We start from the raw sequence: 26,701 nt of genomic DNA, 5'->3' as shown, positions 1-26,701 counted from the left end.
TATTTCCTATACTGAAATATTTCCTATACTGAAATATTTCCTCATCTGAAATATTTCCTCATCTGAAATATTTCCTCATCTGAAATATTTCCTAATCTGAAATATTTCCTAATCCTTTTTGGATTTGCAATGAGCATTTCCATAAAACCAAGGACTCTGATCTCCTAATTTTCAAAACTTCACCATTTGATTAAAACCTTTACTTGGAGCTACAATTTTTTTTTAAAATGCTATAAATTAGAAATATTTTAACTTTTGGTGTGGTTTATTAATTTTTGGCTCTGCTGGGATGGGGTAACAAGTACTTAACAATCCCAGTTGCTGTGTCTTGGGTGGTAATGTGAGAAGCTGCTTAAGCTTAATTTTTTAATTTAATTTTTAATTTTTAAACTTAATTTTTTCTCCTTTTTTAGTAGATCCCCTGCCCTGCAGACCAGCTGGTTTGTGATAGGAAGCTCTACTGGCTTGTTTCTAATTAATCTGGCAAATTTTGAATTAGAAGGGATTTTATCCTACAAAGGTATGATCATAAAATATCTGACCACACCATAATTAATTTCCTTTGTTATCTGATATGAACAGGAGAAGAATTAAGCTGTGAAATAGCAGAATACTGTAGGAACTAAGTGTTTTTAAACAGATTTTTACCTAGGAATACAAGGAATTTTATTCTGTTCCCACTCTATAACCTGGGAATAAACCAGGAGGATCTACACTGAAGACAGTGGATTAGGGTGGTGTCAAATTAGTACTGAGTAATTTTATTTTATTTATTTTTTTTTCTCCTGTCTTAGTGATAGCTTTTGCTTTTGAAATTAAAATATAATTTTACAGCACTGTGTTCTTTTTGGTAAAGATTACAGTGGCCTCAGCATTAGGTTTGCCAGACTGTGTGCAGTAACAAGGAAGGCAGTGAATGGAAAGGTAAGAGTACAATAAACATTTATTTAATGAGTGTTTAAATTCCCAGTTATTTCCCAAAAAATTTTAATTAAGAATTTTGTCTACAGGTTACTGTACATGTGCTTGGTGGGAATTACCCTGCCTTTTCTCCAGAGAGGGCTGGTGTAACCTCCTAGTTTGAATAATTGTAGTTTAAAGCTCCCACATTTTGGGTATTTTGTGATGCAAAAAGTGTTCAATTTTATACATTTTAATATATATATATAAATAAATATATTATATACTATATAATATATTATATATATTATATTTTATATTATATATAAATATATATAATATATAAAAATATATAATATATCATATTATATTATAATATAATATATATAATATATATCATTAATATTAATATATATTTATAATATATAAATATATAATATATATCATATTATAATATAATATATATAATATTAATAATATAATATAATATAAATATATATAATATATATAATATATATATTATATAATATATAAGATGTTATATATATTATATTTTATATTATATATAAATATATATAATATATAAAAATATATATAATATATATCATATTATAATATAATATATATAATATTAATAATATAATATATTATATTATAATATATATTATATATAATATATATATCATATTATATAATATATATATATATTATAATTTTGAGTGTGTACCATGCATGTCAAGAATGAGCACTGGGGAAGCAGAGACAATCTTTGTGGGGGAAAAAACCCACTATGAATATTGTTACTCCTTTTTTCTCAAACAGATGAGGGCTGAGTTGCTTCTGAATCCTTCCAAGAAACCTGTGAAAATTATTTTAGTTGTGAGAAAAGTTCCATGGAAAGTCACTCAGAGGGCTTTAAAGAAAACGAAAGGCTTTCTTGTCTGGAGGGTTAATTTTTGATGTCACATTTTTCCTGCAGAACTGACCTGAATCCAGGCTTTTTCTTCCCATTTACCAGAGCAGTGTTTTGGTTTAAGGAAGGATTTTGGTTTAAATGACTTTTTGCCACGTCCTCAGGATGTCTCTTAAACTCTTAATTTTTCCATGTCTGGTTCTTTTCACACAATTTTATTGCAGAAATATTTCTGCTGTTTAAGGTACTGGAATTTCTGGGACTGGTAGGTGGGTAAATCTCCTAAGACAAATATTTAAGCAACATAAATATATTTTTAAAGGGCAGCATTAGTCACTTTTTACTGTTGAATGCTCTGAGACTAAACCCATAGATATTTATCAGTTTTCAGAAAAGATAAAAAGCATATTTATCTTTATCTTTATCTTTAGCTTTATCTTTAGCTTTATCTTTAGCTTTATCTTTAGCTTTATCTTTAGCTTTATCTTTAGCTTTATCTTTAGCTTTATCTTTATATCTATCTTTATATCTATCTTTATATCTATCTTTATATCTATCTTTATATCTATCTTTATATCTATCTTTATATCTATCTTTATATCTATCTTTATACCTATCTTTATACCTATCTTTATACCTATCTTTATACCTATCTTTATACCTATCTTTATACCTATCTTTATACCTATCTTTATACCTATCTTTATACCTATCTTTATACCTATCTTTATACCTATCTTTATACCTATCTTTATACCTATCTTTATACCTATCTTTATACCTATCTTTATACCTATCTTTATACCTATCTTTATACCTATCTTTATACCTATCTTTATACCTATCTTTATACCTATCTTTATACCTATCTTTATATCTATATATCTATATCTATATTTACATTTATATCTATATCTATATTTACATTTATATCTATATCTATATTTACATTTATATCTATATTTACATTTATATCTATATCTATATTTACATTTATATCTATATCTATATTTACATTTATATCTATATCTATATTTACATCTATATCTACATCTACATTTACATTTATATCTACATCTACATCTATATCTAATCTATATATCTATATCTTTATATCTATATCTTTATATCTATATCTTTATATCTATATCTTTATATCTATATCTTTATATCTATATCTTTATATCTATATCTTTATATCTATATCTTTATATCTATATCTTTATATCTATATCTATATCTATATTTATATCTATATCTATATTTTTGTTTATACGTTTACATTTACATTTACATTTACATTTTGCAAATATAAATGCTTCAGTACTGGAACTTAAGCCCATTCTCTTTATGTCAAAATTTGGGGTTTTTATGGTGTAATTGCTGCAGATTTTATGCTTGGTCACCTCAATGTTTGAAGATCTGGTTGCTTTGTTGGAAGTTAACCTTGCTGCATTGGTGAGAACTCAGCAGAAGAAGAATTTTTCCCTAAGTGGGAACAAACCCAGCCTATCAGTTATTGCCAGGTACAGAATAATTTTAATTTTTTTTCCCTCTTAGATTGTCTTTTTTTTTTTTTTTTTTTTTTTTTTTTTTTTTTTTTTTTTTTTTTTTTCCCTGACACCGTGACTGTTTTTATTTGTGAAAATCTGATCTCAGAAATAGACACAGCAAAAAAGAAATGTTGACACCTCTTCCTAGTCTGCTGCTTTTCTCCATTGCATTGATTATTTTTTTTCTGTGCTTGATTTTATAACTTAGGTGTTCTTTATTGACAAATTCTCCATTGTGTAAAGGTTTAAAGAAAAAGGTGAAAGAATCTACAAGCAAAACACTTGGTAAGCATAAGCCAATCTTGAAGTAAATTAATCAAGTTATCATTTTAATACCAGTAATTGACTCACAACTTGCTGGTGCCTTATGAATTCAGTATATTTATTTGTTTTAAATATATACTGTATTTTGGGTTTATTTCAGTTGGGAGGCTGAATTTTATATTTCTGGTAGGTTCATATCCTACATATGTGTTTGTAGTCAAATAATAAAGTATTTTTTTTAAAAAGAAATCCTCTCTGAACTTATGGATTTTCATAAAGAGAGTAAAATATTTACATTTTTCATAAGTGTTTCTTTTTCCATAACATGCAGTATACTCTTCTGTAGAATTTGTCATTTCTTTCTTAACCTGAATCACCTGCTTGGGTTAATTTTAGTGTCTTTATTAGGTTTTTCTTTGTCAATTCCTGCAAGTTTAGAAAGTTAATTTTCAACTCAATATTTTCCTGTTAAAAAGAAAAAAAAAAAAAAAATCTGACTTCCATTTGCTGTTGAAGCCTCGTAACCTCTTTGAGTAGGAACAGGAAAGCAAAGTCCAAAAACACCACCAAAAAAACCCCCAAAATGAATAAATTATTTTTTCATAATTATTTTTTCATCATCACCTTTTTTTTAGGCAAGACGTGGTATCTGTAGGCTTGTAGAAATATATTTTTATGTATTTTTATTTTGGAATATCAAGGATTATATCTTTAGTCTTGTTTGAGACACATAAACCCCCAAACATTTCTGTTGTTAATGGGCTTAAGATGCATTCCATATTCTGATTATTCTTTGAGTGCACTTGAAGCATAAAATAAGCTGGAATTGGAATGAAAGATGGGAAAAGCTCCTCAGAAAAAAAATCCTCGTTAATTCCAAGTTAAAAGAAATTCCCATTTATTGATATTATTGGAGGAGGCTGCTATGAAACTGAACACTTTGTACTTCTTGCCTTTTCTCAGAATTTTGGAGCAACTGATCATAAGTGGTTTTCATAGCATAAGGAGACAAAAGGTTTCTTCTGGGCGAGTTTAATTTAATTAATTAATTTTATTAAATCAATTTTAGTTTAGAATCTGCCTTAATTGTAAAAATATAATGCTTGAATATATATTAATGTAAAACTACTTTGCCCTAGGAGTGAAAAGCACAGTGCAAGATCAGCCATTGGTTTTCCATCAGAAAATCAAGTCATCAGGTTATACAGCAGCACCACAGTGAGTAGATCCATTATTAATTTGTCTCTTTAATTGCTGTGTGCTATTTTCTCACATTTTAGTCTCAAGACTGCAATTAACCACCCATGAAAAACAGGCTGTTGTCAAACCAAACAATTTTTGTTGTAAACCAAGATTTTCCCATCTGGTTGGTGCTCAATTTCCTTCCAAAATCCATATGAGGATCCTGTCCTTACGTGATTAAAATCTTCAATTTCCTCAGCTTGGAGAAAGAAATGTCTGAGAACTGGGTTTTGACCTTCAAAATGATTTATCCAACAAATAAAGAAAGCAAAATATAGGTGCAAACTTGAGCATTAGGTCACTGGAAAATTACCTTGGTGTCAATCTGGACATTAATATCTTGGCTTCTGGCATAACTTGTAGACATAAATAAGGAGGGAGGATTTTTAAATTTTTTTTTTTAGCAAACTCATACAATGCTTCATGACAAGGCCAAGTGCCGGGTCCTGCACTTTGGCCACAAGAACCCCATGGGGAGCTCCAGGCTGGGCACAGAGTGGCTGAGAGCAGCCAGACAGAGAGGGACCTGGGAGTCTGGATTGCCAGGAAGGTGACCATGAGCCAGCAGTGTGCCCAGGTGGCCAAGAAGGCCAATGGCATCCTGGGCTGGCTCAGGAACAGCGTGGCCAGCAGGTCCAGGGAAGGGATTCTGCCCCTGTGCTCAGCCCTGGGGAGGCCACAGCTTGAGTCCTGTGTCCAGTTCTGGGCCCCTCAGCTCAGGAAGGAGATTGAGGTGCTGGAGCAGGTCCAGAGAAGAGCAAGGAGGCTGGGAAGGGATCCAGCACAAGTCCTGTGAGGAAGGGCTGAGGGAGCTGGGGGTGTTGAGGCTGGAGAAGAGGAGGCTCAGGGGAGACCTCATCACTCTCTCCAACTCCCTGAAAGGAGGTTGGAGCCAGGGGGGGGTTGGGCTCTTTTCCCAGGCAACTCTCAGCAAGACAAGAGGGCACAAGAGGTCTCAAGTTGTGCCAGGGGAGGTTTAGGTTGGACATTAGAAAGAATTCCTTTGCAGAGAGGGTGCTCAGCCATTGGAATGGGCTGCCCAGGGAAGGGGTGGATTCTCCATCCCTGGAGATATTTCAAAAGAGCCTGGATGTGGCACTCAGTGCCATGGGCTGGGAACTGCAGCGGGAGTGGATCAAGGGTTGGACTTGATGAGCTCTGAGGTCCCTTCCAACCCAGCCAGTTCTAGGATTCTAGGATTCTATGTTTCCTACAGGAGAATCTGTGTTCTTTCTTGTAGAATGACAATGTTTTCACCAAAGAATAACCTGAAGAAAAATGAGGTAGCAAAGTGGAAGACCAGCTGTAAAAAGTAGGTGACCCAGCAAGTAGAGGAGGGGAAAACTAAAATGAGGGTGAATCCAGTTTTATTGCAAATGTGGTTTCAGGTTGCATCTTTCAGTGGAATTTTTCAGCTGGGGGTATCATTGGAATTAAAAGGTTTTGTAAATTTGCTAGAAAGTGGCTGCAGGGAGGGGTTCAGGTTATCAGATCATCAGTGACATTTGAGTAAATCCTAAATGTGAAAGAAAATACATCAATTTTCTTATTTTTCTTGCTAGAGAGAACAGGTGCATGGGAGGCATTGTGCCAACAGGTTCTTAAGTTGCAATTTTAGTCAGAAAATAACAGAATGTGGCACAGGGCAACTTGGGGATTTCAGCTTCCCATCCACCCCTAAATCCCAGCATCCTAAACTTCTCCAAGGTTCCTCTGATGGGCTGAAACTGGGTGTAGGTGATGGAACAGTCTGCCCAGTGGGTTCCTCAGCACCATGGACACAAAAGCTGAATTTTTTTTGGCACTTTCATGTCAATGGGTGGGGTATGTTAAATATTTCACCCATTTTTTTCATAGGAAAAGTTTGCAGTACAAACATAAAAGCATAAGGAATTATTAATGCTGTAATTTTTCACTTTAAAAAAGACTTTTTTGAACACTTAGTGAGACAAAAATTTTTTTGTAATCCTTGCACACCTTGCAAGCACTTCATAAAATTTCTGATTGCTTTGCATTATTTTTTGGTACCCAGAATTTATTTTTTTTTTAGTATCTTGATAAACACATTACCACTGTAATTCTTACTCTGACAGATAGAAATCTGTTTCATGTTGCTTGTTGTCCCACCAAGGTCAAGTTTACATTCTTCAAATATTTTATTATAGAGGTATAAAACTTAAGAATAATTTTCTGTACAAGCCCATGTTAATTCTTGATCTCATGAGTTCATAACAGTGCCAGGAGTCATTTAAGTATTACAGCTTAAAATTAATTCTGCTTCTTATCCTGGTTTTAGTGGATAATTATTTAAATAATTATAATTATAATATATATAATATATTATATATATTTAATTATAATTTAATTATAATATATAATATATAATATAATATATTATATAATTATAATTATAATTATATAATTATATAATATTATAATAATTTTATAATTAATTTAATTATATAATTTTAATTATAATTATTATAATATAATAATTATAATATATAATATATATAATTATTTAAATAATTTTATATAAATATTTATAGGATATATTTAAAGGAAAAATAATAAAAATATATATATTTACAGGAAATATTTCTATAAAGATGTATAGAATAGATGTGCACATATATTTCAGACTTTACATTTTAATTTTCTCTTTCCTTTTTTTTCCTTCTCAGAAGTAAAAATAAAGAATATCCAATGGAAAGTTCTCCTCCAATCAAATATGAAAAAGTGATACCTGTTACATACAAACCAACTCCAATTTTTTGCATTCAGTATTCTGGTATGTGCAGGCTTCATTAAAATGTAAAGTTGTGTATGGGTGCAGGAAGGAAAATTTTGGTGACAATGGTTAATTAAAAGTATGGATTTGCAGGGTAAATACCAGGAAACTTTCTAGCAACACCTTGCACTCTTTGATCCTAATTTTTAATTTGCAAAACCCCTCATAAGAAGGGGTTTTATTACCTGCTCCTTTGTAAAGATGCTTGGGAAGGAAATGTTCTGCTGGTACCTCTTTAAAAATATTTTTTACAGTGAACTTAGTAGCACTGAATTCCTTTAATTTCCTTCCTTTCATTGTGATCTTGTTTTACCTTCCTTTTTTTTTTTTTTTTTCTTTTTTTTTTTTTCCATTGGTTCATTTATCTACTCTTTATTTAATTTTTTTCTGAGAAGTTTTCTAGCAAATAATAAAATTTCACAAATCATTGCCTTATGTACATTTATATCAACCTACATTTTGTACCCTTGCTGTTTCCCAGTACAGATGAAAACTCTGACTGTGCTTGGGTGCTTTTTAGGATTATCTTATCAAAGAAATGTATAATCACCAGAATTACTAATGTAGGGCTTTTTTTGCTAATATATAACAAGAGGTGAATTGACTTTAAGATATTAACAAATGACCATAAGGATATAATTTATTGCTAAAATTCTGTACTTAATTTTATTGGGTTTTTATTGTTTTTTATTGGTTTCTTTATTGTTTTTTTTAAATTTTTGTGGTTTTTTTTTTTTTTTTTTTTTTTTTTTTTTTTTTTTTTTTTTTTTTTTGTGGGGAGTTCCTCTTGTCCTGACATATTCCCAGCACAGTTATTCATGAAAAAAAAAAATTAATTGGATACAGATTCCTACCCAATTCTTCAATGGGAGTTTGGGATGTTCACACAGAAGGTGTTAAACACCTGAAATGAGCACCTGGTGTGTGTGTCATGTGTGGGATTTTCATTATTAAAAGGAACAGCAAGTTAAGTACATGTTGCTTTCAAATATAAATTGTTAAACCCTCTTTTTTTTTTTTTTTTCTTTTTTTTTTTTTTAATAGGAGATGGAGAGATGCTGGCTTGTGGCCTGGCTGACACAACTCTGCTGGTTTTCAGTTCCAATCTCACTGATACATGTAATGTTTTTTCAGGTAAATTTCTGAGTCATAATGGTTAAAAAAAAAAATAGAGTTTAACTTAAAATGGAATAAAAATAAAATTATTCTACTTGCATCACCCTGGGAAGACTGCAGGGGGAGAGCATACTGCTGGTCCAAGGTGTAAAAGTTCCTTTCCTGATTAATTATCAGGTTTTCCCATTAATTGCTTTTCTAGCAGGTAAATAAAAATCTATAAATAAAAATCTATAAATAAAAATCTATATAAATAAAAATCTATATAAATAAAAATCTATATAAATAAAAATCTATAAATAAAAATCTATAAAAATAAAAATCTATAAATAAAAATCTAGAAAAATAAAAATCTAGAAAAATAAAAATCTAGAAAAATAAAAATCTATAAATAAAAATCTATAAAAATAAAAATCTATAAATAAAAATCTACTATAAATAAAAATCTACTATAAATAAAAATCTATAAAAATAAAAATCTATAAAAATAAAAATCTACTATAAATAAAAATCTATAAAAATAAAAATCTATAAAAATAAAAATCTATAAATAAAAATCTATAAATAAAAATCTATAAATAAAAATCTATAAAAATAAAAATCTATAAATAAAAATCTATAAAAATAAAAATCTATAAATAAAAATCTATAAAAATAAAAATCTATAAATAAAAATCCATATTGCAAGGTTCATTGCTTCTCTATATTTCAATAATTAAACAGCAATAATAAAGACAATATATTGTAATGGCTTTGCAGCAGTCTATTTTAATAGATATTAGCACAAAAATTGGCTGGGAATTAAAATTTTCTGTTTAAAAGCCTTTTTATAGGTAAATCTTGCCACAGCAGATCTGCATTGCTGACATAAATTCAGTAGTCTTGTAATTTAAAGCAATCTTGGGGTTTTTTTTATATATAAAATTTCACTGACAAAGGAGAAAATGTGCACAAGAGGGCAGCAGAAAGCTTTGAATGCTTGAAGGATAAATGACATTTCAGCTGGACAGATTAAAATAGGATGGGCCAAAGTTTCTTAGGTTTTTAAGATTCTTTTTTCATCTTTTTTTTTTTTTTTTTTTTTTTTTTTTTTTTATAAGCACTGGTATAATTTTAGGTCAAGTTTGGTTTTAGCTACTGGGTGATGTTCCTGGCTTTTTAAATTCTTGTTTTCAACTGTGTGACACCAGACTGGAGAGGTTTTTTACTGTGGCAATTTTTTGCAATTAACTGGAAATTATGCTACTTTAAACTAAGGTTTTTGGACATTTTTTTTTTTTTAATCTAATGAGAAAGTCCTGCCAGAGCTCTTGTAGCAACAGCCTCATTGTATTACAAAAAATAGGTAGCCCAGTAATAGCTAATGAATAAAATAAAGCATTATAAACACTTGCAAGGAGGTTTCCAGATTATATTTTGGAATAATTTTAATCCCTTTCAGTCAGTGTTTAATGAGAAAAAGCAGAATTACACCTGTTAGCAGCAAGAGTTGCTATTAATGCCAACAATCTGAAGTACTTTTAATTCAGTTTTGTGTGAAGAGAGAATTTTTTAGTATTTCTGTGACAGTCAAGGTGGTTTTGCTGTTTACTTGTAAGCAAATTGTTTTATGTTTCATATTGGTTTAGAATTATTTCATAGTTTTATTTATACATGAGTTGATGAAAATTTAAGTTATTTTTTTAGGGTGTGTGTCTGTCAAAGCCAAATGTCTTATCTGTTATAATACATTCATATTATACTGTGAATTTATATAATATATTATGCTATTTTATATAATATACTATGAATTATAATGCATTCATATTTTAATACAATTATATACAATTATAGACAATGGCTTTCAGCTAGAAGAACTTTGACATAATTTCTTGACTTATTTCTTTGACATAATTTTGATTATTAATGAGAGTTTTCCATGGGTTTTGGTGGGGGAAAAAAAAAATTCAGTAACTGGTTTACTGCGAGAGGTTTTAATCCAACTGCTTGAAGCCTGTGTTTAAAGTTTTTTATTATTGTGTGTTAAATATTTTAATATTAAAACACTGTGATTAACTCTGAAGAAAAGTATAAATTCAAGAAATGGGTTTAATGACATTTCCATGATTATTTTCATTAGGTCATGATGGTGCAGTTAGCTCTGTTGGCTGGAGTCATGACAAGAAGTGGATAATTTCTGCCTCAGAAGACAGAACTGTGAGGGTCTGGTCAATCTGCAGTAATGAACCTGCCCTAATTCTGGTAATTAGAGACTTTTTGGTTCACAGAGGACATTGTTTTGCATTTTCATTTACTTCCATTTTAGCAGATCAACCTGATTTTTAAATTTTTTTATTTTTAAATTTTTTTAAAGCTGCCGAGTGGTGGTGATTCCAACTGATCCCATGACCTAGGTGGTGATCAGTGCTTAAATTTGGTTTTTATCATGACAATTTCTGTAAAAATAAAACCAAAACTTGGTAGAAAAAAGTCTTGAGCATGTCTGGAAATTGGTTTTGGTTTTATTATCTTTTCTCTGTAATCTCTTTTCATCAGCTCAGCTCTCCTTGACTTCGTGGTCTCCTCCCCAGCTCAAATGAAAATTTAGAGTATGGATTAAATGATATCTTTAATATCTTTTTGATATTAAATTGGTATCTATCAATTGACTTTACTGCCAAATAATTTAAGTAGAATTAAAGCTTTTTTTTCAGATTAATAGAGATCAAAATGAGGAAGGGCTGCTACCTCATCACATTGATCCTGATAACAGAGCCTGTGCCTTGATGCCAGGAATCTCCTTATCCCTTCTCAATAATTTAATTTTCATTTCAGGGCAAAGAAATGTTCCCTAAAAGTGTACGTTTTGCCCAGTTTTATTTTATGGATGCATTTATATTGCTGTGTTGTGGAGCTGAATTCCATCTCCTGAGTCTGAATCTGGACACAACCAAGGATGAGCTCAAAAGGTGAGTGGGATTTCTCATTAACAAACCAATTAAAGCACCTGCAGTTTGATCCTGGATGTTTTTGGGGTGGTGAGGTGAGCTGGGGGGCAAGAATATTACAGAATTAAAAAAATAAGTAAATAAAATTTGTCAAAAAAAAAAATCAAAATATAATTATAAAAATATTTTGGTCTGGCATGATAGGAAATCAAATTAAAGTAAAAAGTGTATTAGTAATATTAGTAAAAAGTGTATGAAGGATATCTACTATGTGGCTCCTTCTTTCTGACTTGTAATCATATATTTTATTAAATGTCTGAAACTTTTTCAGTTTTTTTCACTTATTGGAACTAAAAGAGCCCTTGTATCCTTGTAAAAGGATCCTTACAAAAAGATTGTGACTTTCTCTGCTCTTCATTTGCTCTCAGTTTTTCAGGTCTATGTGTGTATAGAAGACCTTATTATATTTGTATATAAATATTTAGTCAAAATAGAATTTAAAAAAAAAATAACCTTGAAGAGGTATTTTTCTTTGATATTAGAATTTCAGATTTTCAGTGGAAGGCCATAGAGAATTAAGGTTACAACACTAAAATCTATTGGCTAATAATGTGGAATTATGTCACTTTTTAAAAATATACTTTTTTAAGAATAGAAATTCCTGTTGATGCAAGTTCTGATGAGGAATTCTTGAAAGTGATAAATTTAACTGTGAGTTTCAGTCACCTGAAATTGGTTTCACAATTCATCCACCATCACTTGTGATTCTTTACATACAATTTCTGGTCAAAATTCTGGTGTTGTTGAGGCTCTTATTCACAGTATTGTACTCACATACTCTGTTTGAAAAGAATAAAATAAATAGACTGGAAAATTAAATACAAGGAAACACAAATTTCCTCTTGGATTTTAAGGTATATGGATTTTAAAGTATAAACTGAAATATAGTCACAAGAACTCTGTGATATCTTTATTCCATGATCTGATTGCTTGGCTTCTGTGTTGCCTGTTAATTTTTTGTTTATAGAGGTGTTATTAAAGCAATAAAAACCTAATTTGTGTAAATTTTAACCTCCAAAAGGCAAGAACTAATGCACAGTGTCCACAAGGTTTGGCTGAATTTTAGGTGACTTGCACTTCCAGCTGAATGTCTGTGATGTGGTGAATGTGTCCAAAAATTGTGAGGTCTGAAAAAATACCAAAATTCCTCATTTCTCACTGCCCCTGTAATCACCACGTGAAATGTTTTACTGAAAATAGTGCTTTATAATCACAGACACTTGATTTTTATTCTTTTTCTTTTCTCCATTTGCTATACATACAGGTTTATTTTATTTTAGTTGATGGAAGATTTTCTCTTAAATGAATATTGTGCTGCTTTCATCCACATGAAGGTTTTTCTTCCCAAGTTTATTAATAGAGGTTACCAATCAGTAAAAGGTCTTTGCCTTTATTTTTCATAATGAAAATAAGCATTTTGGTTTGCTTTTTATTTCCAAAGGGAATTTCCTGGTGCCCACAAATGACAATTTCTTCCATTAACGCTACCATTGGTCTGAGATATTTTTTTTTTTTAATTTTTTTTTTCAGATACAAAGAGAGGAGTGTTTGCAAATTGGTTCAGAAATTTTCTATGGCCTCAACAGTGGAGATCACCAGCCTTTCAGCAGTCAATGATTTTTACTCTTGTATCCTTGGTGTTTCTTACTTCACAGTTCTTTCAGCTTCATGGCATGGATAAACTTCACTTAAAGTAATTAGCATCAGAGTCTTTATTTTTTTTTTCTATTAAAGTAAAAATGCTGGGGTTTGATGGATTTTTTTGTGTGTTTGTGGTTGTTTTTTGGTTGCTTGGTTTTTTTTTTCAATACTGGACATCAACCTTGGACATAAATTTGACTGTAAGAAATAGCAAATATTATAATAAATTTGGATTATAAGACTTGATGCTCCTCATCAAGCCATCTATCTATACAACAGTCTTTATTTATCTGTTTTCCTGTCTCTCTGGATGCTTTTGTTCCTTTAGATGAGTTTAACTTTAACACAGAGCCCTGTACAGATGTTGTCCTCACAGCTGGCAGCAACAGAGCCTTGGAAGTTTTTGACCTCAATGCAGGCTGCAGCACAGCAGTGATCCCAGAAATTCACCCTAAATCAGCTCATCAGATCTGTCAGAATAAGGTACACACTTTATCAACTTCTAGTACCACGAAAACTCCATTAAAAAAAAGAGAAAAATACAATTTATGGTTATAAAAAGGTTTTTTTTATATTTTGGGAAGGATGGGGGAGTCCCTAGGTTGGTGTGATAAAGGTGTCAGGCTGATAATTCAGCTCAGCAGGAATTTTTCCTGATGTAAACCAAGAAAGTTGAATCTGAAGTCATTTGATTTATTCTAGAACTTCAGAAACGGCACCAAAAAAACCCTAAAAAACCAAAACAACAAAACAAAAACCCCCAAAACCCCCCCCAAAATCCTCATCCTTTTTATTATTTTTTTATTCTTATTATTTTTAATTTTACATGAAGACTGTTTTGAGAGCTTGGAGGTCTTACAGTGCCCTAGATGCTGGCATTCCTACTCTCTTAGGTTTGGTTGAATATGGTTCTTCATTCCCAGTTGGAAATTCTTTGCTCCTGTGGGTTTAAAACAGTTCCTTATTACTACTTTTGTGTAACTCCTTGTGGGTTTTCCTCCGAGTTGTGATCTGGTAAAACACTTAAAACTGTGCTCACTATTTTAGGACTATTTGTAGCACACAGGAGCTGAAAGTTCTGGATTTTCTTTTTGCTGGGTCAGCTCAGTGGTTTCAATTTATTCAATCAAGAAAAATGTTAAGCTGTGGGCAAGCAGTCATGGGACAAAAGCTACTTGTGGTATAGAAAAGAAAATTGACCATTTGGGGGGAAAATTATGGATCAAGTTTCTGTTTTTTTTTTTTCTGTTATATAACATTAATACTTTAAATAAGTCAATGGGAAAATTACACCTCAACTATTTTGTTACAGTTGTACAGCTCAACGTTGTTAAATATAACTCATTGCATTTGCAATAGATAGAATGTAGAATATTTTATGATAGAATATTTTTATGATAGAATATCATAAAAATTAAAATCAATTAATTATTAAAATCAATTATTAAAATGATTATTAAAATCATAAAATATCATAATTATATTATATTTTTTATGATAGAATATTTTACAGACAAAAAAAGAAAACCTGCAGAAATCTGTGTAAATTGCATCCTGTTTAAAGTGCTGGAATCCAATTAATCCTCAGCATCAACTGTTTGACTCCAGCTTTTCTTCTGTTTCTTTTCTACTTCTTTTATTGCTCCAACTCTCCTTGATTTCATGTTTTCCAGGGCTCAGCTTTCAGCTCTCAGCAGCCTGAAGCTTACAACCTTTTCATGACCACAGCTGCAGGTGATGGCATCAAGCTGTGGGATTTAAGAACCCTGAGGTAAGGCTGATTAAATACCCCAGAATAAAAAAAAAAAAGTCATGTTTTATCTTTATTCACAATTGTCATATGTGCTGTGAGAGATGTGCCTGCAGAAATTTGGGTGTGGAGTCAGATCTAAAGTCAGTCCTTAAAAGCAGAAAATTCCAGGCTAATTGGGATTGGCTAATTAAGAATACACACAGAATAATTATTCTGTAGTTGTAGTTGTAGTTGTAGTTGTAGTTGTAGTTATTATGTGGTAGTTGTAGTTATTTATGTGGAAGCCACTTAATGGTCAGGATTTATCACCTATATCTTTAGCTAATGTTGGTTCCAGCATCTCATTACTGCTCTAAGAGGTAAATGTTAGGGTACAGCATTTTAAAAAATCTAAATGTAATTATAACAATGTTATTACAAATTGTGTGGGTAGTGCTGTAAATTTGCATAATACATTCTCAAACTCAGGAAAAAAAAATGCTGCATTTTTCTATAAAGCTTTCAGTGTTGTACTTGAGAAAGGTGGAGGCCAAAGGGTGAGAGTGGCAATGGGGGAACAGGCAGAAAAAAAAAAAAAAATTTAAAAGAAATAGTTTTGACAGATATTTCAGTTTTAAAGAATAATTTCATATTGGCCTTTTGTTCATGGAAGCATATAATTACTGAAAGATGTAATGTAATTTTTCTAGCACTGTATTTTCTACTAAGGTAATGCTTAATGATCCTTTATTTTATATCTATTCCTATGCTAAGGATAAATTAAACCTATAGGGGGCATATATGTTCTTGCCAAAAGCATTGCTGTGTTACCCACATTATTGAATGTCAGAAAGTAATGAAACCAGAGACTGCTGGGCTTGGAATTTGTTCCCTTCTTATGTTTTTCTAATAAACTGCTCAAGCTGTGTTGCTGGAGAGTAATGAAAAAGTAGAAAGCTTTTCACAGATCACTTATCTGTTCCTGTGTTTCTAAAGACTAAGATAGAAGTAGAGCAGGTGAGTGGTAAAATAGTTAAAGTGTAAAATCTGGGCAATCAATTAAATGGACATGTTCTGGGGAAAAGGGAATAATTTATGTATGTTCTTGCTCTATATTTAATTTGGCAAAGTGAGTATATTCTGGTGATCACTGAGTTCTGGTAGCCAGGCTTCAAAAAAGGTAGCTCAGGTCCTTAATGTTAAATAATTTAAGGTTGTTTCATGTGTTTATCTGCATTTTTGTTACACAGTGATCAATGGTAAGAACTCTGGTGGAGTAGAAACAGAGAAAATAAATCATTGTTTGTAACTTTTTTGGGGGAAAAAACCCTCTAATTTTGAAAAATGAAATTCTCTCTCATTGTTCAGACCAGAGATTGAGTCTTCAGTAGTTTAAAATCTGTTCTTGAGTTCTCATAAAGAAGAAAACTGTTCACTTTTTCCTAATGTGTTCAGCAGGTGTTTTTCACATAGATGTGAAATGGCTCTTTTGGAAAGCCCTCCTTGAACCTGGAAAAAGTCCCCATTGAACTGTTAGGTCTGCTCTACAGTTACACAGAGTAAAAACTTCTTTTTTTTTTTTTTCTTGCTCTTAAGTCTTGTCCAATCAAACCCAGTCCATCCCTTGCATGTTGGGTGCTTCCAGGAGAGATGAATTCCTAAACAGCCCATGGAGGGCCAGCACCCTCTTGAAGTTGTTAATTTGTGAAGTTGGTCCCTCAGCCATTCCTGTGTTCTGAGTCCTCTCTGGAATGCCCTTTTTTTATTTCAGCTTTGCCAGAATAGGGGTTTTTTTAGTGAAATTTTGTCCAATGTCCACCTTCTCATTTCTACAGTTTGCTGTTGTGGGTAATAACCCAAACTGCAAGATCTCAACTTTAATTCTTTGATGGGGTTGTAAATATTTTCCTTGGATGCCCACAGTGAAAACTCTTTTGGGTTTATTTAATCTGCTTCTCATTATTACTTTAATAACACTGGGAAGTATGAAATTCTGAGGAAGTAGGAAAAAATCCCTCCAGTGTGGTGCTCCTGAAAGCTGCAGCTGAAAGCATGGGAAATAATTTTCAGAATAGCTGTACATTTTCCTTGGGACTCTTGGTTGTTTCTTTTATTCATGCTCTTTAATATTTTTATGATGATTCTGACATGCATTCCTTTTCTCATAACTGACTGAGGAACCAGCAGAGTGCTCAGGTTCTTTTTTGATCTCTGCTTAGAATAGATCTTCAGACATAATATCCTGGCCTGCAGCTTTATAGGCTTTGGATATATTGATATTTTTGCTCAGAGTTCCACAAGAATTTTTCCATCTAGTCTGTATTATTTAATTAATTTATTTATTTATTGCATTTTCCCAGTAAAAAATCACTTAACTTTTCTTTTGTTCTTGAAGTTGGTGAGAGTATTTTACAACAACTTCCATTTTTATCATCCTCACTGGATAGAGCTGTGAATCTGTCTCTTTCATGACTGACCTGGAGGAATTCCAAGAGAGCTTCAGGCAGTGCCAGAAAATCTTCTGGGTTCCTCTAAGGGTGGTACAAGAAAAGGCATTTTAACTTTCTGATGTTGTCAGCCAGGTGATCTTGCCAATAAATGAGGGAATCTTGGACACTGCAAACTTCTGCTTCGTTTACTGTGAAATTCACAGATTTGTAAAGCTTCTCCTGAAGATTTTGAATATTTTTTATTTTTTTTTATACTTCTCGTGCATTCTTCTCATTTATAGCTGTAGCTAAGAAAAGCTCCAGAAAATCCAAAAAGCAGACTTGTGGAAAAAAAAGGCCCCAGGATCTTTCTGGAAGAACCACCAACTCTGGCTACTCTTCTCCCAGGTTAGGATGATGAGCTCTGAGGCTCTATAACTACGTGTTTTAGGGGAGGATAATGACTTTTGACCAACTTCCAAGATATTGTGAGGAGGAACTTAAGTCTTGCTTGCCCAAGTGAGTGGCTTCTTGGAGAGAAAGTAAGAAAATTATCTCTGGGATCCACTTTGGAAGTGGTAAAAAAAGGAGGAGGAGCAGAAGAACATTAAAGTTTCTTTGATTAAAGCTTCAGAATTACCAAAAAGTGTCAGACAGACATTTAATGATCAGGAAGTACAAAAAGCTGGTGCATGTGTGCATTTTTTGAAGGTTTTTAAGTGTTCTTTAAGATGAAGCATTGTAGATTCTTATTTGTCCAGGAGATGCAAGAAACTTCCCCATCCTGCCTCCTTGTCCTGTCTCTGAATGCATTTTCAAGGCATCACAACTGAAGTCACTGATCCAGGGATGATTCATGGATATCTGTGCCTCTTGTCTCCACCAATTCATTTCAATCTTTTGGAAAAGTCTGGACCAGAATATCCTGTAGATTGCCCAGGTTAGATATATTAGAAAATACCAATAAATGAATCCTCCTGATGTGCCAGTCCTGCCTGGTTTTAGTGTCTGTGTTCATGAATGTGTAGGTGACACACACACATTTTCTGCATCCCAGTGATGTGAAACCAATGCACAGAAAGAGTGTAGAAATTTAACTTAATTAAATTAAATTTCCTTAGGGATTAAGGAAAATTCTGCTCCCTTACACAATAAACCTAAAAGACCCAAACAGGCAGACTTGCCTAAACACCAGATGCTTTAATATGCTTATATGTCACTTAAATTTCTTCTGCCAGTTTTAAATTCTGTTTTGCTGGTCTGGATCCCTTCACTATCTCATTTCCCTCTGCTTGTAGGTATGAGAATTCTGTGCATTAAAACATGCAGAAGAAAGGAAGTTTCATCTCTTATGTTAGGAAGAAATTATCAGTTCAAGGTGTTGCTCTCTTTACTTTGTTAAATTAATTTAGAATACTCACTAAGCAGGTGTAGCACCAGTCTGCAGTCTGGTACATGAATACCCTCATCTTCCTGGCTACTTAATCCTGAGAAAAAAAAATGTTTCTGCAGTGGTTTGTTGTTTCCCTTACACGATTCATTCCAGAAAATCAGGTTCTAGAATTACAGTTCTTGACAACCATGGTTTTAATTAATCAGGGTATTATCACAGGGTATTAATCTTCATCTCATGAAAAACATTTTTTAAGTGGGGCAACTGCTCAGTTTTCAATTTAAATTCATTCCTTCCTTTAAACTGAATTCTTACAGAGAAACAAGAAGTGATTTACAGTTGTAGGGTAGATTTGCCAGTGGGAATATTATTGGTTTATTACTTTTCTTGAAACGGGAGGATCCAACAAGTCAGTGCATAGAGCAACACAGGTTAAATGTGTAGATTTGGGTGAAAGAAAAGAAAGGAATAATTATTTCTGTTATGATTCCACACACTTAATCCTCATTTGATACTCAAAGGAGACTTCTAAAGCTTCAGGGAGCAAACTGGCTTTCCCAAAACTTTCCTCTTAGTGGTCTACCTGGACTTCAGCAAAGCCTTCGACACTGTCTCCCACAGGATTCTCCTGAAAAAGCTTTCAGCCCACAGCTTGGACAGGGGCATCTGTGCTGGGTTAGGAACTGGCTGGAGGGCCGGGCCCAGAGAGTGGTGCTGAACGGGGCTGCATCAAAATGGCGGCCGTGGTGTCCCCCAGGGATCAGTGTTGGGCCCGGTTCTGTTTAATATCTTTATTGATGATTTAGATGAGGGGATTGAGTCCATCATCAGCAAATTTGCAGATGACACCAAGCTGGGGGGAGTGTGGATCAGCTGGAAGGCAGGAGGGCTCTGCAGAGGGACCTGGACAGACTGGAGAGTTGGGCTGATCCCAAGGGGATGAGGTTCAACATTCCAAGTGCCGGGTCCTGCACTTTGGCCACAACAACCCCATGGGGAGCTCCAGGCTGGGCACAGAGTGGCTGAGAGCAGCCAGACAGAGAGGGAGCTGGGAGTCTGGATTGCCAGGAAGGTGACCATGAGCCAGCAGTGTGCCCAGATAGCCAAGAAGGCCAATGGCATCCTGGGCTGGCTCAGGAACAGCGTGGCCAGCAGGTCCAGGGAAGGGATTCTGCCCCTGTGCTCAGCCCTGGGGAGGCCACAGCTTGAGTCCTGTGTCCAGTTCTGGGCCCCTCAGCTCAGGAAGGAGATTGAGGTGCTGGAGCAGGTCCAGAGAAGAGCAAGGAGGCTGGGAAGGGATCCAGCACAAGTCCTGTGAGGAAGGGCTGAGGGAGCTGGGGGTGTTGAGGCTGGAGAAGAGGAGGCTCAGGGGAGACCTCATCACTCTCTCCAACTCCCTGAAAGGAGGTTGGAGCCAGGGGGGGGTTGGGCTCTTTTCCCAGGCAACTCTCAGCAAGACAAGAGGGCACAAGAGGTCTCAAGTTGTGCCAGGGGAGGTTTAGGTTGGACATTAGAAAGAATTTCTTTCTGGAGAGGGTGCTCAGCCATTGGAATGGGCTGCCCAGGGAAGGGGTGGATTCTCCATCCCTGGAGATATTTCAAAAGAGCCTGGATGTGGCACTCAGTGCCATGGGCTGGGAACTGCAGCGGGAGTGGATCAAGGGTTGGACTTGATGAGCTCTGAGGTCCCTTCCAACCCAGCCAGTTCTAGGATTCTAGGATTCTAATGGGGGGACTTTGGTTTTCCCTGCTGAGATGGGTAACTAGGGGTAGCTTAATGTGAGGCATCACAGCTTTTTCTTTCTAAATCCTAATGATATTTCTAGCAAATAAACTGGGCCAAAGCATGGTTTTGAGCAATAGCCAGGTTGCTTTGTGTGTTAATTTTATTTTTAGCCACTAATCGCCTTTAATTATAATTTTCTGGGGAGATATTTACAACTTAATCTGTAGCTCTGTCTTAGCAAATGTATAAACTGTGACAACTAGAGGGGACTTGAGCAGAACTTGATGAGCCTGGCAGGAAACCAGGTGGTTTTAGGTGGTGTTAATAAGAGTGAAATTTCTCTGAAGGTGTGAACGGCGTTTCCAAGGGCACAGCACCCGCTGCTATCCCTGTGGAATTGCAGTGTCTCCTTGTGGACAATTTCTAGCCACTGGATCAGATGACAAATGTGTAAGTAATATTTTTGCTTATCCCAGATTATGGGAGCTCTTTATGTTGTACACAAAGTGCTCCTTGTTTGCATATCTCCAGGATTTGTCATAATGTGCACAACTGAGGTCTAAGTATATATGTATTTATATGTAATTTATTTATTTATACATTTTAAAATATAAAACATATATATAAATATATAAAATATAAATTTTATATTTATTTATATGTAGCAGTTGCATGTGATTCCTGATCTATATGTTCTTTCATTTTGTCTGGGATAGCCCTGATTGACCCACTTAATTTTATATGTTTTTCATTTTGCCTGAAATAGCCCTGATTGACCCACTGAATTCTATAATTTCTTTATTTTGCCTGAAATAGCCCTGATTGACCCACTGAATTCTCCAATTTCTTTATTTTGCCTGAAATAGCCCTGGTTAACCTACTGAATTCTATAATTTCTTTCTTTTTGCCTGAAATAGCCCTGATTGACCCACTGAATTCTCCAATTTCTTTCTTTTTGCCTGAAATAGCCCTGATTGACCCACTGAATTCTATAATTTCTTTCTTTTTGCCTGAAATAGCCCTGATTGACCCACTGAATCCTACAATTTCTTAATTCCATATGCACTAGGAACTGTGTAGCAACTACATGTTAATTTATTTAAGCTCCCAAATACTCCTTTATCACTGGTTTCTTATGTCCCAGTCAGCTGAACACAAAATAAAAAGTTTCCCAACTGTAATTAGAACTTCTCATAATTCAGGGTATAACTTATTTCTTCCTCAGGTAGGTTCTTGGTGTCAGCTGCATGGAAATTATTCCACCTAGCATAGAATCCTAAGTGGATTATTAACTTTTTGGGCACACACCTGATTTTAATTCAGCAATTATTGGCACAATGGGTTTTTTTGGTGTTTGTGTGGGGATGGATGATGGATGATTTATAACCTTGGACACTGGGCTGGGGTTCCCATTGCAAACATCATCTCAAAGCAGCTGGGGGGGAAAACTCTTTGACCTTTAAGGTTTTTCCAGGTGAGTCAGGACTAGGCCAGAGAGTTTCTCCTCAGCTTGAAAATCAGGAGAGGAATTCACTGTTGTGGCTCTTTTTGAAATGCTGGCTCCAGTCGTGTGAAGGTTGGAGGGTTTTATTGGCAGATTGCTGGAGGTTTGGCAATAGTGTTCTTGACATTTCCAAGAGAAAATATATTTTTTCAAGTTGCTGGTAATTTGAATTTCAAAATGTAGCTTGCAATGCAGAAGGAAGGCTGTTTGGTTTGTCTGAGGAACCAAACACTCATAAACCCATCTATTATATATACATCTAATACATCTAAAAACATCTAGTATTGATCTCTGCTCATGACATGGCATAAATATATTTAATTGAGGTTACTAATTAAGGCTGATTTGGGATAGTATAAAAAAGGTGCAGTCAGAAGACCTTTTGTATAAAGTCTGTTGTGTGCAATTCCTGCTGAGACAAGAGAAGAAATGTAAAGAGAATAAATGCACAGAGCAGGATTTTATCCTTACTCCAAATTTTTGGCAGATGGTTGCTTCTCCTGGGAAGCTGGGCTGCATTCTGCTCCCTGGTGGGCTCAGGGCCAATCAATACCTTTTAGTTTGGCTCCTGGGCTAGAATTTTGCATTTTTTTGCATTGTGTGTCTGGAAAGAGCTTTCATTGTTTTTGTTGTCCCCCCCAGGAAAAGTGAATCAAGTTTTGGCCTCTTGCTACAACTGAGCTATCAGGAGTGAATCCAGTTTCCCTTTTGAAAGGTTGGGACTCTGGATATGGTTTTGGAAAAGAAAAAGCTTTTGAAAAAACTTTTTGAAAAAAGAAAAAACTTTTCTTTTGGAAAAGAAAATTCAGCATGGCACTGAATAATCCATTCATATTGTTACACTGATAACATCCTGACAGATGGACTGAGGGGCAACTGGAAGAGTTTTCAGAGTGTCAAGAAACCTCAGATTTTTGCAGATTGTATTTTATGAGTAAATGTTCTTTGGAACTGAAAAAGCTGCATAATAAATCTGTGATTTAAGCAGTCTCCTTCATATTGAGACATGAGGTAAATTTTTTTAGAACAAAATCTTCAAGTAATAATTCTGCACTCTGCCAAACCTAATTGTCTTATAGAGGTAAAAGCAACCTAAATAGAGCAGTGCTGGGGCTCTGTAAATCCCACAGGCAGAGAAATAAATAATATCACACAGGAGGCTTTGGAGTTGGCTAATTCAATAGAAACTAAAATAGGAAAAATAAATATAAATTGGGACCTTTTAAGGAGGGTGGCTTACAGAGGCAAACTTGTCATATGGTTTAGATCTGTTTGATTTTTCCTCAGTAAAAAAAAAAATGATATAAAGTGTGTATTATCTGTAACTGCCAGCATGCTGATCTAGTTGAAAAGTATCCCCTGCATCTTGTAGGTGAGTGGTCTTGATAAGGTTAACTGGTTTAATGAAAATTATGAATTTTTCACTGCTGTCTCTTGAGGAGTTGAAGGAACTGGGATGGAAACTGGGATCTTAGTGTTGGGGCAATGCCCTGTGACCACCAGAAAAACAAACTCCATCCATGGCCTTAGAAAAAAAGGCTCTGATGGGGCACATTGTCCCCAAGGTTCTGGGGACAGACCTGGATAGGTGTCCATGCCACCCTGTGGCAGGGGTTTGAGATGTTTCAGGACCCAAAAGCATCAATCAGTGCTGAGGATCAGTCCAGAGGATTTGTGCTACACACCAAACACCTGAATAAATTTTAGAGTTGATAATTTTACCTCTGGGTATTTTCCTCCTTCAGTTCTGTTTGTTCTTATATCTAAAAAACAGTCCTGCAGTGTGTTAAAAAACATTCTTTGTCCTCTTCAGTGATTTCCCCAGTTCCAAAGGGGATGGACAAGGGTACAGCAGCTTCAAAGAGCAGGATTTGCATCTTCCATGGTATAAACAGCTGGAAAGTGTTGTGGCATTCAGGATTTGGGGAGAACTTTTGACAAGAATGAATTCCCCCTGTTTTCCCAAATTGCTCTTTATTCAATGTGGAGGAGCTGCAGTGCAGCTTTTTAGGCTTCTTGCTTGTCTCTCTCTTCCTTTTGGAAGAAAACCCTTAAATATAATTTAAAAGGGTCATTTTTCACCTGCCTACTTGAAATATACCTAATATTTAGCCATTTGAAAAGAAATTACACCATTTTTTGTTTTTTTTTCTTCCATTTGAGCTAACTTAAGCTAAATTACCCTGAATTACAGAAATCAGTTCTTACATCTGTTCAGCTATTATGGAGCTTTCTGATTTACCTGTAGACTTCATCCTTAGTCCTCTACTATGATTTAGTGGCTCTAAAATTTCTTTAAAATAAAAATACTATCTTTTTTATTTTTTTTAGGCTTACATATATGAAATGTGTTCAAGTACTTTTTCACACAAACTGGGGGGACACACAGAATCTGTCACCAATGTCTCTTTTAATCCCTCATCTCCACAGGTAAGCCATTGGTTTTTTTTTTTCCTCTTTGTCATTAAAGTATGCAAAATCTTCCCTGTAAACCTGCTTTTTGCCACTCTTACCAACCTGCCAACATTCTGTGCAGCTGGAAGGCTCCAGTGGGGTTAATTTGTCTGTGCTAAAATGCACAAACTGCTGCATCCTACAGGGAAAAATGCTCTAACTGCCTAGAAAGAAGAGTTCTTGCATAAAGAGTAGTATGAGCCTTTATTTGTTGAATATTGGGAAAATATCCACCTCAATCTGAGTAGACTCCTCCAAATTAAAAAAAAAAATTTTAGAGAGCAATAAGCAGAGAAATGGGAAGGGGCTCAGATTTGCTGTAATTACTCAGAGGCCTGAAAAATTTGAAAAGCAATTTTAATTCACATTAATTTACATTTAATTTACATTTCCTGGGTCAGAATAAACAGTGAAATAGTTTTATACCAAGGCTTTAAAAAACTCTTGCTGTTGTGTTTTGAGCCTTCCAGATATTTATAGGTAAAAGATGCTGAAAAGAGGTGAGCATCAGTTTATGATGAGTCCTTTTTTTTTAACTGATCATGAATCCTGGGCTTGGTAAACAGCATTAAATTTCAATGTAGTGATTTAATTATAGTGTAGCAATTTAGAGACAGAAATTAATTCTCTAAGTTGGATCTTCAAAGCTGCATACTACTTTATCATGTGAATTATTTGTGTGCTAGTTTGAATGTTATGGACTTCTTTGTTTTTATGTAGTGAAACTGTACTGAAACCTTATAATTTCTACACTTATCTTAAAGAGATAGAAATGTTCAGTGTATATATATATATACATATATGTATACATAAAGGAATGCACAGTAGCTCATCTTTATTTAATTACCTCCTCAGTACTGGCTGTACTTGCTACTCATACAAAATATTTATGCTCTAAGTATAATTTCTTTACATCTGGGAGTGTTATCACCTTTACCTAGTTCCCTCCATTTGTGAATAATCCTAGAATCCCAGAATCATTTGGGTTGGAAAGGAGCTCTGGGATCATCAAGTCCAACCCTTGATCCACTCCCCCCGTGGTTCCCAGCCCATGGCACTGAGTGCCACATCCAGGCTCTTTTGAAATATCTCCAGGGATGGAGAATCCACCCCTTCCCTGGGCAGCCCATTCCAATGGCTGAGCACCCTCTCCAGAAAGAATTTCTTCCTAATATCTATTGTAAACCTTCCCTGGCAGAGCTTAAGTCCATGCCCTCTTGTCTTACTGGTATCTACTTGGGAGAAAAGACCGACACCCCCTGGCTCCAACCTCCTTTCAGGGAGTTGGAGAGAGTGATGAGGTCTCCCCTGAGCCTCCTCTTCTCCAGCCTCAACACCCCCAGCTCCCTCAGCCCTTCCTCACAGGACTTGTGCTGGATCCCTTCCCAGCCTCCTTGCTCTTCTCTGGACCTGCTCCAGCACCTCAATCTCCTTCCTGAGCTGAGGGGCCCAGAACTGGACACAGGACTCAAGCTGTGGCCTCCCCAGGGCTGAGCACAGGGGCAGAATCCCTTCCCTGGACCTGCTGGCCACGCTGTTCCTGAGCCAGCCCAGGATGCCATTGGCCTTCTTGGCCACCTGGGCACACTGCTGGCTCATGGTCACCTTCCTGGCAATCCAGACTCCCAGGTCCCTCTCTGTCTGGCTGCTCTCAGCCACTCTGTGCCCAGCCTGGAGCTCCCCATGGGGTTCTTGTGGCCAAAGTGCAGGACCCGGCACTTGGAATGTTGAACCTCATCCCGTTGGGATCAGCCCAACTCTCCAGTCTGTCCAGGTCCCTCTGCAGAGCCCTCCTGCCTTCCAGCTGATCCACACTCCCCCCAGCTTGGTGTCATCTGCAAATTTGCTGATGATGGACTCAATCCCCTCCTGTCTTAAATTAAAATAGCAGCTGAAAGTGGCCCCAGCTGCCTGATGAAGCCACACCAAACATCTTGGCCCAGCTCCTGGTTCCATCTGAACTCTGCCCAGCAGCACAGTGAGGGGAAGGTGGGAAGCAGAGACTCAGTGTTAAAGCTGCATTTTGTACCTCTCTTCACCAGATAAAATACAGCAG

General features: G+C 34.9%; 1 protein-coding gene and 1 long non-coding RNA gene across 2 annotated transcripts in view; one reads left to right on the top strand and one right to left on the bottom strand.

The window, feature by feature from the left end:
• The window catches only part of WDR27 (WD repeat domain 27), a 69,411-nt gene that overhangs the window by 15,177 nt on the left and 27,533 nt on the right, over window positions 1–26,701 (top strand). The window contains exons 9-23 of the mRNA XM_071742465.1: window positions 417–520; window positions 857–924; window positions 3,203–3,339; window positions 3,575–3,651; window positions 4,770–4,848; window positions 6,113–6,184; window positions 7,557–7,663; window positions 8,708–8,797; window positions 10,899–11,020; window positions 11,594–11,727; window positions 13,297–13,394; window positions 13,769–13,890; window positions 15,081–15,178; window positions 21,035–21,137; window positions 24,523–24,621. Coding sequence (XP_071598566.1) covers window positions 417–520; window positions 857–924; window positions 3,203–3,339; window positions 3,575–3,651; window positions 4,770–4,848; window positions 6,113–6,184; window positions 7,557–7,663; window positions 8,708–8,797; window positions 10,899–11,020; window positions 11,594–11,727; window positions 13,297–13,394; window positions 13,769–13,890; window positions 15,081–15,178; window positions 21,035–21,137; window positions 24,523–24,621 — 1,510 coding nt within the window. The remainder of the gene's footprint in view (window positions 1–416; window positions 521–856; window positions 925–3,202; window positions 3,340–3,574; window positions 3,652–4,769; window positions 4,849–6,112; window positions 6,185–7,556; window positions 7,664–8,707; window positions 8,798–10,898; window positions 11,021–11,593; window positions 11,728–13,296; window positions 13,395–13,768; window positions 13,891–15,080; window positions 15,179–21,034; window positions 21,138–24,522; window positions 24,622–26,701) is intronic.
• LOC139795482 (uncharacterized) overlaps window positions 3,351–26,701 on the bottom strand; it is a 53,093-nt gene continuing 29,742 nt past the window's right edge. The window contains exon 2 of the long non-coding RNA XR_011725505.1: window positions 3,351–3,430. This is a non-coding gene — a long non-coding RNA (uncharacterized lncRNA). The remainder of the gene's footprint in view (window positions 3,431–26,701) is intronic.

Source organism: Heliangelus exortis, chromosome 3 (assembly GCF_036169615.1).
Source record: "Heliangelus exortis chromosome 3, bHelExo1.hap1, whole genome shotgun sequence".
Lineage (NCBI taxonomy): Eukaryota > Metazoa > Chordata > Aves > Apodiformes > Trochilidae > Heliangelus > Heliangelus exortis.
The sequence above is the reverse complement of the archived record's forward strand: the minus strand, read 5'-3'. Positions and strand labels throughout refer to the sequence as shown.